Below are 14902 nucleotides of genomic sequence, written 5' to 3'. Positions count from 1 at the left end.
GTATTAGGCTGAATTATATTGAAAGGTGTTCCTAATATTTTGTCCACTCTATTAACATACATGAGGAGGTACACCACCACCACTTAGTACAACCTCAGTAATAAACAAAGTAGAATTATCACTTTTTTGACAATGTCAACAAAAACTGAAAATGTATAAACTTCAAAAAAAGCAGAATTTATAGCAGAGCTGTTTATTGGATTGAATTATATTGCACATGTGTTCCTAAAGAAGTTTCAGGTGACTGTAGTTCAGAGAATAAAACTACTAAAGTATTTACTAAATAACTAATTACTATAATATAGTTTAGAGAATACCTTAAATTGAAGGAAAGTGACAAATCTGCGGTAAGAATAAAACAAGGTGCGACCTATAGTCCCCCCCAACAAAGTAAAATCCCCCCCTATATGAAGCATATATATTTTAAAAAATGAATTTCAGGCCTTGATACATGGAGGCTAAGTAATGTTTCCAGGTGGCTTTGCTGTAGGGCTGTGGTCAAAAAATCGATCCGCGATCCGATATCGATTCACGCTGAAAAAGCACGATATCGATCCAAAAATGTCTGGATCGATCTTTTCCAGGTGACTAAAGGCACTATTTTCTTTGACGCGCAAGGCGCACTATAAAAAGCGAGTGCCGGCTAAACGAAACCGAAACTTAAGATAGCGAGATGGCTGAAGCGGCACCACTAAAATCACCTTCTGGAATGAAGGCTGATGTTTGGCAACACTAGCCTGTCTATGCATACTGTATCTTTACCTATTAAATACATAACAACATTAAAAGCGGAGAAAACGGTTCCCTTTCCCTCCGTTCAAAATGCTGCCATTACGATCAACTGATAGTCAGCTGACATGACCGACTGGCCTCTCTCTCTCTCTCTCTCTCTCTCTCTCTCTCTCTCTCTCTCTCTCTCTCTCTCTCTCTCTCTCTCTCTCTCTCTCACGGCACCACTAAAATCACCTTCTGGAATGAAGGCTGATGTTTGGCAACACTAGCCTGTCTATGCATACTGTATCTTTACCTATTAAATACATAAAAACATGAAACGGAGAAAACGGTTCCCTTTCCCTCCGTCCAAAATGCTGCCATTACGATCAGCTGATAGTCAGCTGATCGTAATGGCGGCATTTTGGCGTTTTATTTTTTTTTCAATCAAGCCATCTGTTACATGAACAACCTGTAAATGGCATTTCACAAGTATCTGGTTGTCAAAGACTGGGTACAGGGGGTTCTTGGGGGGCCACTTAATTTTAATTTATTTATATTTTATTTGGTCATTGTTGTTTAGTTTTGGTCATTGTTTTAATGCCATGGATATGTTACTGAAATTTCAAATAATACTTGGATTTTTGTCTAAAATAAATACTTGATTCTTGACTCTTCTCTCTCTGTGTCCCTCTTACACGTACACAATCACAAACACATGGAGCACATGGGACAGTATTTATTTGCATTATGTCTGTAAATAGATCGATATTGAATCGAATCGTGGATCGAATCGGATCGTGACCTTACGAATCGGAATCGGATAGATCCAGGAAATTCGGAACGATTCCCAGCCCTACTTTGCTGCCTCAGGAACTGGGTGCCTTGAATCTGTGCAGGACACAATGAAATCAGAAGACTACTAAGACATTTTGGAATGAAACATACAGGACAGTGCCAGAAAGATGTATTTTTTTGCTGGTCATGGGTCTTCCAGCAGGATAATGACCCCAAACATAGATCAAAAAGCACTCAAAAGTGAATGAGAAGAAAACGATGGACCGTTCTAAAGTGTTCTGATCTGAATTCCATTTATCATCTGTGGAAAGAGCTGAACCATGCAGTTGGGAGACATCAAACCTGACAGAAGTGGAGCAGTTTGCTCAAGAAGAATGGGCCAAACTACCAGTTATTATTTAGAGTTACAGAAAGAGCTTGACTGCAATTATTGCCTCAAAAAGCTGTAATACAAAATACTAAGTTAAGGTACCAATATTTTTGGCCGGGCCACTCATTTGTTTTATTGTGTTTTTGAAAAAGGTTGAAGAGTATTAATATTTTCAGCCACTTCTGTAAACTATTTTTTAAATATATAATTACTTCACATCTCATTATTGTGACTTAACATGATGTTTTTATTTGAAATTTGAACCATTGTTTGGAAGTGAATTATTAATTTGAACTGTAATGACCTGTTCAGATTCAACATTTACAGTCCATAAGTGCAACACACCCTTTTGAAGTAGTTTGCCTTGTGATTCTGGCAGGGCATTGTGAAAATTCACCATCAGCTTCACTTATTGCTCTTTGACCTATCAGTAAACTAATCTAATAAATAAAACAGAGAATGACAGTAATGAGCAAAGCAGTGTGATGAGTCAAATATTTGCAAAACAAACAACAAACTTCTATTTGTATAAATGATAATCAGCCTTCATTTGTTTTTTTCTACCCATCATAAAATATGTTAGCAATGAGAGACATAACATTAATTTTCTCTCTGCGACTTCTGTCACACTTTGGATGAACTGTTATAAATATTGACATACTAGTTTGAGTGAGCCAGAAAGTCATAGTAAAGAGTGTCATTACGATACAAGTTGTGATCGCATTAATCCTAACTTGTTCTACTACTATAACTTCATTATACCATGTCAATGATGTCAATTTACTGATGCCTACTGTGAAGTTCAACCAAATCTGGATTATGATTGACACACAGGGATAATAATAGTCTTGTTGTGCATGCCAGTGGTGTTGGGTTTGATTTATAGTTGGACTTCACCTGTTGATTGTTGATGTGACCCACACAACACTGGACAGATGTACAGTATATAACTGTTTACATTCTTCCATTCACTTTGTGATATACAGTAGAGCATTGATGGAAAGGCTTCTCTCATTACTGAATGTGAGACTGACTATGCACGCAGTCGCCATATTTATGTCCTTTCATTGATTGTAATAGAGAGTGGCAGTAGAGTAGTTGAGTGGATTTGATTCAAAACTCATTCTGGGAAAGGAAAGGAAAAAATAGAAAGGGGGCGTCCATTTTTAGACCCTAGTGCACTGTGTGTCAAACCACTGACTCATGTCCTTCATCCACTCAACTGCAATATAACACATGACTGACAGTGGAGCCAAGGGGTGATGGTGAAGGTCACTGTCTGATGAAGAGGAAAAATACGAGAGTAAAAGACGTGAACTGCATTAATATGGAAACATCTTCCAGTCCTCTGCCTAAAGAATGAAATCAGTGGCATTTACTGACCAGCATCACTCCTTCAATATTTTTTGTAAAAACACAAGTTTGTGTGTGTGTGTAATGGAGTTGTGTGTCAGCCAGGGTTATTATTATAGTTTTTGAAGTTTTCATTCATTTTATTTTTATTTAGTTGTTAGTTGTTTTTTTTAATTTCAGTTTAATTTTAGTTTGTTTAACAAGTGATGAAGTAGTGTTTCAGGTATTAGGAGGAAAGCCTTGATTAGTAGAAGCTGAAAAGGATGAAAAAATACTGACACTGAGTTTGTGCAGCTGTCTGACGGTGAGCTTACATTAGCTGTTTCCTGCTGCTTCAAGCCCTTCAACTGTTTGTGTACTAGCTGTATCCCACAAATGTTCCCATCACTCTACTTAACCATACTTTTACTTTTATCTACTACGGAGTCACAGTCTAAATATTCCCATATTGTGCTGTGAAGTTTTCTGCCTGGAACTTTTTCTTCTTCTTCTTACTAGAAAATCGTAAATTGCACGTCTTGCAGCATCTTCTTGAGTGTTATGCATCAGTCAGCATCTGCTATGCTGCCACCTACTGGAAGCAGCCTGTTATCTCAAGAAGTCAAGCTGATTTTATCTGCAGTTCAGTTTAGTTTGTTATGTTGCATTGTACATTGTACCATTTATTTAGTTTATTTTTGTTTTTATTTCAGTTAACTAAATAATTTTTCCACTGCTAGTTTTAGTTTTAGTCTTTTTTCCTTAACTATAAAAAGTGTGGTGTCATCACAGACAAAGCCATCTATGTGCAAATTGTACAACATATTTTACACCTTATACCACAGCTAATTACCAAGCAATTAAATCCAAAATGTGTCCAAACTCTTGTCTAGTTTTGATATCCTTTATCAGTCCCACAATGGGGATGGTCTGTTTCTGTTTCTCCATTGTAACATCATTATTTACTAGTATAGTAGATAGTAGATGTTTGCCATTTGTGAATAGATTCAGTGTTGTAGAAAATAAGTATTGTGATACTTATGTGAATCTTTGTGGCGATGGCTTTGTTAGCTGTGTGTAGTCTTCACTCTCAACTATCTGGCATGAGAAACTCTTCAGCAAAGGGCAACATTTCCTGTCTTGTAGTCCCTAATTTGGGGCAACGTCTATAAGAGATAACCCTAATGACATCATCAGGTTTTTTTGTGACTCCTTAAGATGAGTAAACTGATTTCTATATTTGTATTTTTATCTATATCTTTGCTAGAATATGTTTACAGTTGTAATATATAGCCGCTGTATCACACTCTTTCATCCCCTCCTCCTCTCTCCGCCTCCTTTAAAATTTGATTACCATTCTGCTACAGAGATAATTTAGCTGTGACCCCTTTCTGCAAAGCTCTCAGGGACTCCTTTAGAAATGTGTTTTCTTAGTGAGGGGGATTAATTATGGACAGTGTAAGCAGAGGTGGGTTTATTAGTAATGTGAAGGAGTGCTGTGCCATGCAAAGAATTTTACCTGACGCCATGTTTTCTTTTCTGTTTCCAAGGTCTGGTAATGAGTTTCTGAATTCTTACTTTCTATCTATCTTTCCTTCTACTCTCCTCTGACATTCAGTACATCCTGCTCACCATCATGCCACATAAATCTTCCAGTGTGTGTATTTAATGAGGGAACACAGTGTGTGTGTGTGTGAAGCTGTATCTGCATAACAAACAGTCTGTAGTCATAATCACTGGTGCGTTTTAGCATCACTGTCTCAATACTCACTTCACCATTTCACCATTACACTGTTGTTGCGGTTGGTGCTGTATTTAAGAAAGCAGTATCCTCAACCATTTGTATACTAACTGGACTGAATACAATATAATACAATACAATAGCAGGTCTGTTTCCTTTGTGCATTGCATTGTCAGTCAATTAATCACTCAAACTTTATTGATACTATATTGAGAAGCTGATAATAAGACAGAATAAATGACAATATAAAGAAAAGGAATAAAAAAAATTAAGAACAAATTAAAAGACAAAAATTGAGACCAATGCCCACAAGAGAAAATAATGATGAATGATAAATGATTAGAAAATTTAAATTAGTAAATAAATTAAATAAATAAAACTACCAAATAGAATGATAATAAAATAATGTAAAACATTAGAAAAAATAAAAAAAGATCATCACATCAAAATAAATAAAATAAAATAGAACAAAAAGACTATAAAACAATGAATTTCTTAATCCAAAGCCATTATGGAACATTAACGGCTTATCAGCATGTTTTCACTCAGCATACATAGTGATAGCTTGAGTGTGAACACAACACACACACCTGCTGTGGCTGGAGGATGTATTAATACTGGTGTATACTGCCATCTGTTGGCCATGTGTGCGTGTGCGTGTGCGTGTGCGTGTGTGTGTGTGTGTGTGTGTGTGTGTGTGTGTGTGTGTGTGTGTGTGTGCGTGTGTGTGTGTGTGTGTGCGTGTGTGTGTGTGCGTGTGCGTGTGCATGTGTGTGGCAGTAGTCATACTGTATTGTTTCCTAATGCAGCAATATTGTGTCTATGGAATATGTGCTGATGTGAACATAACTATTGTTAGTGATGATGATGTTAGTATAAACCTGGTTAAAGTTACTGCACTACTACTTCTCATGAATGAACAAACATTGATTTAACAAGAGCCTTCAACTCCTATCTCATACGAACTCTAAAACTAGAGTCAACTACAAACATTTAATCTGGTAATGTTCCTCACAAGCATATTTTCTAACTGCAGTGTTCTCCTGTGTGCTGTGCTGTGGTTGTAGTGATGCTCCACATGGTTAAACATGTAGAGCAGTAGCATGGCAGTAACACTAGCTGATTCATTGACTGCTTCTGATATTTGAATTGGAGTTAATGATAAATAATACAGTTCTCTGTATTAGCCAGATTTCTGTGTCATTTTTCAGCTGTTTAAATATAAAGTGCTTTCAGGTGATAATCCACCTACAACTGTACTGTGAGTAGCAGCACCTGTGAAGACTCTTATGTTAAACATGTAAAACAACAACAACAAATTATATAAATCAAAGCTTGGTGCCACGTTTGAGTGTGTCTGCATGGAGCACTGTATTTGTTGAAGGTACACCACTTCTTTCTAATCTGCATACAGTTTTCTTCTAGTTAACACATTAATGCTCACAAGGATTACAATGAATGAGTGATTTTTAGCAGCAAAGCTAGCATCCTTCACAGCCTTTACTCTGGTGACTGTAAATCCATCTGAGGGCATCTGATCTCTAATTGGAATGATGTAACTCATGGTACATCTCCTGGTTAAACTGTGTGCAACCAGCAGCAGACAAACCTGTGTTTATGTGCACATCAAATGTATTGTTATTATTTATTATGCTGTTCAGTTTTTAATGTAAATCAATAAAATGTTACCTGGAGCTTCAAATTGTAATTTACAATACAGGAAGACATGTATGTAAGTGTATTGCATTCACTCGAAACAATAAAAAAAGCTCTGTTTTTCTGAATTAAGGAGTTAATTTAAACATCAGACACTTTCATTCCCTTGTAGAGAGCTTGATTTAATGGAAGCAAACATGACCTGCTTGTTTAGTTGAATCCAGTTTGACTTTGTTTTGGGTTTGATACACTGGTAGATACTGCTGTCTTTAAGTCATATAGATGCTATTGTCTTTAGTTAGTAGACTTTATGCAGGAACCTTAGGTTGTTCAGATGGAAAGCACAGTCAGATCTGCTGGACACTGTGATGTTTCTCCAGGATCAGTAGGAGATGATGCATATAAAATACATTCAGGCTGGCTAAAGAGATGATCAGATTATTATTCAGAAAAACAAGTACAATGATGTCATTAATTTTTTCAAGTGAATGCAATACGCTTCCATAGTCATGTGACTGTAATGAGCAACGTGACATTACATTTTCTACATCAATGTCTTTTTCTTTTTTTTAACCCCAAATGTATAAATGTATCATCAACAGGATCACATGCATGTCACAATATGAAACTTAAATGAGCAAATACCTCCTTACCAGAATGTCAGTAGTTATTTCTGTGATGGATTTAATTTAAAAAATATTCTAAAATTCTAAAGCCCATTTTAAAGTCTGCTTTTATTGTCTATACAGTATGGCACTAAAGTGGTATTTAACTGTAGATGGTAAATATATGGATCACTGTGCAAAAGTTATGAAGCGTGATGATTACTGGATCATCAAAGTGTCCAGAGAAGCCAACTTCATTTTAATTAAAAAAGAGAGCAATCGTCTGCTTTTGGTTACAATTTGAAACTCTTAACGCCCCACTAAGAATACATTTCCTCTGAGGGAAACTCCACAAGATTCAAACAGTCAGTGCATCATGATGTGATAGTAACAACCTCCAGCACGCCTCATTCTAATGACATAATCACATGATCATGTGTTTTTTGTTTCTATGCAGCACAGGTTTGCCCAGTGAGCCAAGTTAAATAGCCTCTTTAAGCTGAGGCTAAAATAAAATGATCTTCAAATGACAATAATATCGTTTATCATGATTATTTCTGAGACAATATATCTTCCAACAAAAGTAGTTATTGTGACAGATCTGGATCATCAGTGAGATGTGTGTACATTTCTCAGTAGTGTTCTTCCCACCAGGCTTTGTCAAATCAGAGATAATAACCCTCATAGATGATGTCATAGTGGTGTCATCAGGGTCATCTCAGCCTCAGCTTGATGGGAACATTTAACTTGTGGTATATTTTATGACTCACCTGTTAGTTAGGGCTGGGCGATTATGGCAAAAATCAAAATCACGATTAATTGAACTTTTAACCTGGATTACGATTAATGAAGGATTATCTCCACCCTTGATGAACAATGATGTATTTTCACAGTTTCTTTAGTTTAGTATTTTCCACTGCTGCCCTCACACATGAGGATCTTTAGGGAGTGAAAATAAAGATGTTTTAAGGTGTGAAGCTGTGGTTAATGTCTAGTTTACTTGATTAGAACTATGTAAAGATCATGGTTTGGGTTCAAATCATCACTGGAGACAAGTTTTCAAATTCCTTACAGATATGCAACCTTTGCTGTCATGGCAACAGTGAACACCACCATTAATTGACATGAGCAAGATTAAGTCGATTAGAGTTTCTAAATGTCAGTTTCCATTATTTTTCGATTAATTGCCCAGCCCTATCACCTGTTACTAATGAACTGATCTCCAGTGCAGTGCATCTCTCACACACATGCAGCATTTCAGTTTAACATTAGAGGGCATGTTAACACTGCAGACTGCTGCTGCTCTGCTGCCACTGCTGCTGCTATTATTATCTGTCCTGTACTCTATCAGCTTCCATGTGTGACTTTCTGTGGTAGGTTTTATGAGTTCTCCGCTTCAGAGTATCTGAGCTGAACTGGTGTGCAGACATTGCAGGAAGAAAAAAAAAACAGTTTATATATGCAGATTTCCATCATTAGAAAAAAAGCCACATACTTTCCTATGTTCATGTTACTTTCTCAGATTTTCTCATTCTTTAACTGCTCATAAACTATAATTTCAGCAAATTTATTGATTCAGTGTGGGTTCATTTCTCTTTTTTGGTCTTCATTGCTGGGAACAGAGACTTTTAGGGACATATGACAGTCTTGTTTTTATTTCGTAGTCTTGCTTTTCACATGCAACTCTTACATGGAAAATATCAGTTGCTGTAATGGTGATCTGTGCTGTATGCATAATCAGAGCAGAGCTGCTGGGTGAAGGTGCTGACTACAGCTGCAACTAACCATTATTTTATTATTGATTCATCTGTAGATCATTTTGTCAATGAATTGATAGATGTTTAGTCCATAAGATGTCAGAAAATGGTGCAAAATGTTAATCACTGTTCTGCAAAGACCAATGTGACGTTTTCCACAACCCAAAGATATACAGTTTTCTGTCACAGAGGACTAAAGGCTGAATTACTCATCTCTTTTAAATCCCTTCTTAAAACATACTTCATTATCAGAGAGGCTTTTTTCATTTTAATTGAGTCTGCCTTGTGAAACAAACCGACATGCATGGGGGGGCGAGGGCCTGTTCACCGCTGCTTTTAGTTTTAATTATTATTATTATTATTATTATTATTATTATTATTATTATTATTATTATTTGCTTTTTGAGAAGCTGGAATCGGATCATTTAGAAATGTTCTTCTTCAAATGATTCATTGATGACTGAATCAGATTACTTTAATAGTCAATCGACTTATTGAATAATTGTTGCAGGTGTAGTGCCGGTGATTAACTGATCTCTCCATCATGCTGGGGACGACATCTCTCTCCTCTTTTATTTTCTCTCTCCTGTTTGCTGCCTAATACAGTTTAATAATGACTTGAAACGAATAAAAAGCAATGCAGGGTGAAACCATGAATCCTTTGTCTTCATTACAGTGCAGCTTGTAAACAAACACAAAGTTGGGTTTTCCTGTTTAAGTGTCATTCCTGTTTTATTCAGCTGAAAGTGTTGAGAGGCTGCAGTGAGGTAATATGACGTATATGTGAAAGAGGATCAAGATATATCTCATATGTTAGATCACATATCAAAGCATCAACAGTTTATTGTGTTTGAACATCACTCACCACAATAAACTATTTTGTATTACATCACACTGTGATTATAACATCAAGTCAAGTCACATTTATTCATAAAGCTCATTTCAAACAACAGTAAAGTGCTGAACACTCAAAAGCATACAAGCAACATAGTAAAGATATAAAAACTAGTGTAGTAGCCCAAAAAAACAAAGAAAAGACAACTCTCCTACTGAGTTAAAAGCCAAAGAATAAAAATGTGTTTTGTGATGGGATTTAAAGACAGGCAGTGTGGAGGCCAGCCTGACATGCAGTAGTTTGGGGGCTACAACTCAAAAGGCTCGGCCTCCTCTGTGCTTCAACCTTGATCTTGGTAGAAGTTGAAGCAACTGGTCAATACACCTGAGTGTCCTAGTTGGTCCATGAGCTAGCCCATATCATCACAGTATGACTCCACCAACACATGCTGATATATGATAATACTGGAATATTACTGATGGTTGGGTTCAGTATGAGGCAGTCATATGTTGGTGTAAATTTACTAAATGTACGTCTGCATGCATGAGTTTGTGTTTGTGTGTAGCTAGAGCCTGACCGATGTATGGATTACGGATGGGCATTTGAATACATTTTCTTGATTGATCAACAGGAAAATTAAGGATCAATTATCGATTTAATCATTATCAGCAGCCGGGATGCAGAGGCATTGTAGTGCTATCCTGGGTAGCCTGGCCAAGGTGCAGGTTTATAATGAACTCCGTCATTTTTAGTTTGAAAAGATCCCACGCCAAACTTAGCCTTGACCTCTTCATGTTTATGTTTGATATCTACGCCAGCTGGTACTGTAGGTAGCTGAGCCGTTTTCTCTGTCAAATATCGCCCCCTGTGGGTAAGATGTCTCATTGTTGCCACATAGTGAAATTCATTGCATTGCTTCAAGACTCACACTACCCAACACAACCTCTATTTGAAACCAGCGTTTGATCGATAAAAATTTCATGTGATCGACAACATTTTAAACGATCAATTATCGATCATCGATTAATCATGCCCATCCCTAGTATGGATCAACCGATATGATTGGCTGATATAGGCCTGTCACAGATATACAATGGGGCAAAAAAGTATTTAGTCAGCCACCAATTGTGCAAGTTCTCCCACTTAAAGATGAGAGGCCTGTAATTTTCGTCATAGGTATACCTCAACTATGAGAGACAAAATGAGAAAAGAAAAAAAAAATCAAGAAAATCACTGTCTGATTTTTATTTATTTATATTACTTTATTGAAGTACTGGCAAATTCACAATGGAACACAGTCTCTGTTGTACTCTTTTTTCTCCTTCACAGACAGGAGACAACAAATAAGGCAACAAAATACACAGAGACACAAAAAAAGAAAAACAAACAGACAAATTTTAAAAAATGGTCTGACTTTTAAAGAATTTATTTGCAATAATGGTGGAAAATAAGTATTTGGTCAATAACAAAAGTTCATCTCAATACTTTGTTATATACCCTTTGTTGGCAATGACAGAGGTCAAAACGCTTTCTGTAAGTCTTCACAAGGTTTTCACACACTGTTGCTGGTATTTTGGCCCATTCCTCCATGCAGATCTCCTCTAGAGCAGTGATGTTTTGGGGCTGTTGCTGGGCAACATGGACTTTCAACTCCCTCCAAAGATTTTCTATGGGTTTGAGATCTGGAGACTGGCTAGGCCATTCCAGGACCTTGAAATGCTTCTTACGAAGCCACTCCTTCATTGCCCGGGCGGTGTGTTTGGGATCATGGTCATGCTGAAAGACCCAGCCACGTTTAATCTTCAATGCCCTTGCTGATGGAAGGAGGTTTTCACTCAAAATCTCACAATACATGGCCCCATTCATTATTTCCTTTACACGGATCAGTCGTCCTGGTCCCTTTGCAGAAAAACAGCCCCAAAGCATGATGTTTCCACCCCCATGCTTCACGGTAGGTATTGTGTTCTTTGGATGCAACTCAGCATCCTAGCAAAGTTCTATTTTGGTTTCATCTGACCATATGACATCCTCCCAATCCTCCTCTGGATCATCCAAATACTCTCTAGCCAACTTCAGACGGGCCTGGACATGTACTGGCTTAAGCAGGGGGACACGTCTGGCACTGCAGGATTTGAGTCCCTGGCGGCGTAGTGTGTTACTGATGGTAGCCTTTGTTACTTTGGTCCCAGCTCTCTGCAGGTCATTCACTAGGTCCCCCCATGTGGTTCTGGGATTTATGCTCACCATTCTTGTGATCATTTTGACCCCACGGGGTGAGATCTTGCGTGGAGCCCCAGATCGAGGGAGATTATCAGTGGTCTTGTATGTCTTCCATTTTCTAATAATTGCTCCCACAGTTGATTTCTTCACACCAAGCTGCTTACCTATTGCAGATTCAGGCTTCCCAGCTTGGTGCAGGTCTAAAATTTCGTTTCAGCTCTTTGGTCTTGGCCATAGTGGAGTTTGGAGTGTGACTGTTTTAGGTTGTGGACAGGTGTCTTTTATACTGATAATGAGTTCAAACAGGTGCCATTAATACAGGTAACGAGTGGAGGACAGAGGAGCCTCTTAAAGAAGAAGTTACAGGTCTGTGAGAGCCAGAAATCTTGCTTGTTTGTAGGTGACCAAATATTTTACCAAGGAATTTACCAATTAATTCATTAAAAACAATGTGATGTGAACTACAATGTGATTTCCTGGATTCTTTCCCCCCATTCTGTCTCTCATAGTTGAAGTGTACCTATGATGAAAATTACAGGCCTCTCTCATCTTTTTAAGTGGGAGAACTTGCACAATTGGTGGCTGACTAAATACTTTTTTGCCCCACTGTATCTGTGTGTGTGTGTGTGTGTGTGTGTGTGTGTGTGTGTGTGTGTGTGTGTGTGTGTGTGTGCGTGTGTTTACTGTTTATGGTTTTACTTTTAAACTGTAAAATATCATTCCTCTTTTACAAAAGTGTTGGATCAGATCCAAAAATCCAATATTGGTCTTCCCAACTGTGTACATTTGCAGTGTTCTATCATTTTATTGTTTTTTTAGTCTTCTCATCCTCGTGTTCATTGCTCCAAGTTACAGAAGATGACTAGTCGATGTTTCCAAAGGTATTAATCAAGCTGAATTTACTGTGCTTGATTAAATTGATGTAAGAATGTTGCCAAAAAAAGACTTGGAGTAAAAACTCTGACTGCGAAGCAAATCAATGAAAAAATGTACACAAAAACAAACAAAGGAGATCATGGTTGAAGAGATTCTAAAGAGTTGTGTGTTGTGTCTGCAGGCATGGACCAGAGGTTATGTGTGGCACCCAGCTAAAGGCCTCCGTCGCCCTGACCCGTGCATCCCACCAGTCCCTCTGTGAGCATGTATCGCAGGAACGGGCTCTCGGATGGCACCAGCATCAACTCAGTCACCTCAGAGGTAAGAACAGGCTCCTCCACAGCGCTTCTTAATGAATATTCCCTCCTCTTGGACCGAGCCGTATGCCGTAAAGCTTTTATTATCGCGGTGATTTGCAGTTTTTCACGAGCAGCTAATATTACTAACATTTTATTCTTTTTTTGCACAACATCAGTCTTTATGACGGCTGAAGGTAGAGTGGTCCAGCATTGCATCATGTTCAGCAGCAACATTATATGGCTGTACAGCAGAAATCATAAACATCAGTGATTAGAGTAGGAGCCAACCACAACATAGTGCTGTTCCTGTGCTGGCTGCAGTACAGTCCCACTCTTTATCCTCCGTGATGACAGTAACAGAACACAGTAAGAAGCTGCTTCTTTTTTTTCCAGGCTGCCAACAAACTGAAGCCGGATAGCAATATACCTCATATGCTTTCCAATACACACTGAACTTCTCATTAGCAGTTCATTACTTGTCAAATACAATTAGTAATGTTAGTTATAAGTTAATTAGAGGTTGATTTTTCATTGGATGTGAAGTAGGGTTAGGTATCGTTTAAAAATGATGATACCAGTACCAATCCAAAGTGATACTGATACCAACTGAGGACTTCATTCAATACCCATCATGTTAATAGAAGCATTACATTGAGTTAAAATGCCTCTACAGACAGGTAGTGCTGTGGCATTTCCATTTCACTGTGAGTTCATACAAATAGTCATATTTTCTAGTTCTGGGTGCAAAAAGGATCGATTACAGGTATGTTTGGATACTACTTGGTATCAGTGTATTTGGTTACTAATACCCTAATAATGCCCTAATGTGAGCCACTGCTGATAACTGCTAGCCACACTCACACCACGTTTGACTTGTTTCATCTACAGCTAAAATGATGAGTCCATTAATACACTGGTGCATCAACAGAAAATTAATTTGCAAATATTCTTATAATTGATTAGATGTTTTTTTTTTTTCATACAAAAATCCCCCCAAAATGCTGGTCTCATCTTCATATTTAGTTCGAAATGTGAATGTTGCTGTACTGGTTTTCTCATTCTTCTACATTAATAAAATAATTAAAACATTTAAAGACAACACCCTGCAATCTGGGAAACCAGATCATTTCAATGATGTTGTTTTGACCCTCTGAGCTGAGTATTACTGCTAATATATTGTTTTCTACATTTCAGTGCAATCATATTTTGAAGCTATGATCATGTTATCATAGTATAATCAATATTTCATTTTTATTTTTCTATTTTATTCAGTTTATTTGATGGGGACCAATACAAGTGAATCTAGTGCCACATTCACCCATTACAAACAAGTTGAAGCACTGATGTACTACATACAGAGGTGATAGCTGTTGTTAGATTCCAACTCCTTTACCTAGTTAGTAACAGAAAGAAATCAAGTTTTTAAAGCATGAAAGCAGTCTAACTCTACTCTATTATAATAATAATAATAATAATGATGATGATAATGATAATGATAATAATAATTATAATTATAATTATAATTATAATTATAATTATAATAATAGTAATAATAATAATAGTAATAATAATAATAATAATAATAATAATAATGAAGTGAGTGGTCCATTCATTGATGGCTGTATTGGCAGAAAAAGTGTCACATTCTCTGTTTCTAGCTTCTTAAATGTCAGGATTTTCAGCATTTTATCTGAACATTTTG

General features: G+C 37.2%; 1 protein-coding gene across 3 annotated transcripts in view; it reads left to right on the top strand.

Moving 5' to 3' along the window:
* The window catches only part of LOC128379726 (ras-specific guanine nucleotide-releasing factor RalGPS1-like), a 152676-nt gene that overhangs the window by 27895 nt on the left and 109879 nt on the right, over positions 1 to 14902 (top strand). For 2 of the 3 annotated variants that reach the window (XM_053339353.1, XM_053339350.1), the window contains exon 2: positions 13083 to 13222. In XM_053339353.1, the coding sequence (XP_053195328.1) occupies positions 13166 to 13222 (57 nt within the window). In that variant the 5' untranslated portion in view covers positions 13083 to 13165. The remainder of the gene's footprint in view (positions 1 to 13082; positions 13223 to 14902) is intronic. The other variant, XM_053339351.1, reaches the window with a different exon arrangement.

Source organism: Scomber japonicus, chromosome 19, assembly GCF_027409825.1.
Source record: "Scomber japonicus isolate fScoJap1 chromosome 19, fScoJap1.pri, whole genome shotgun sequence".
Lineage (NCBI taxonomy): Eukaryota > Metazoa > Chordata > Actinopteri > Scombriformes > Scombridae > Scomber > Scomber japonicus.
This window is presented reverse-complemented; position numbering and strand designations above follow the sequence as displayed.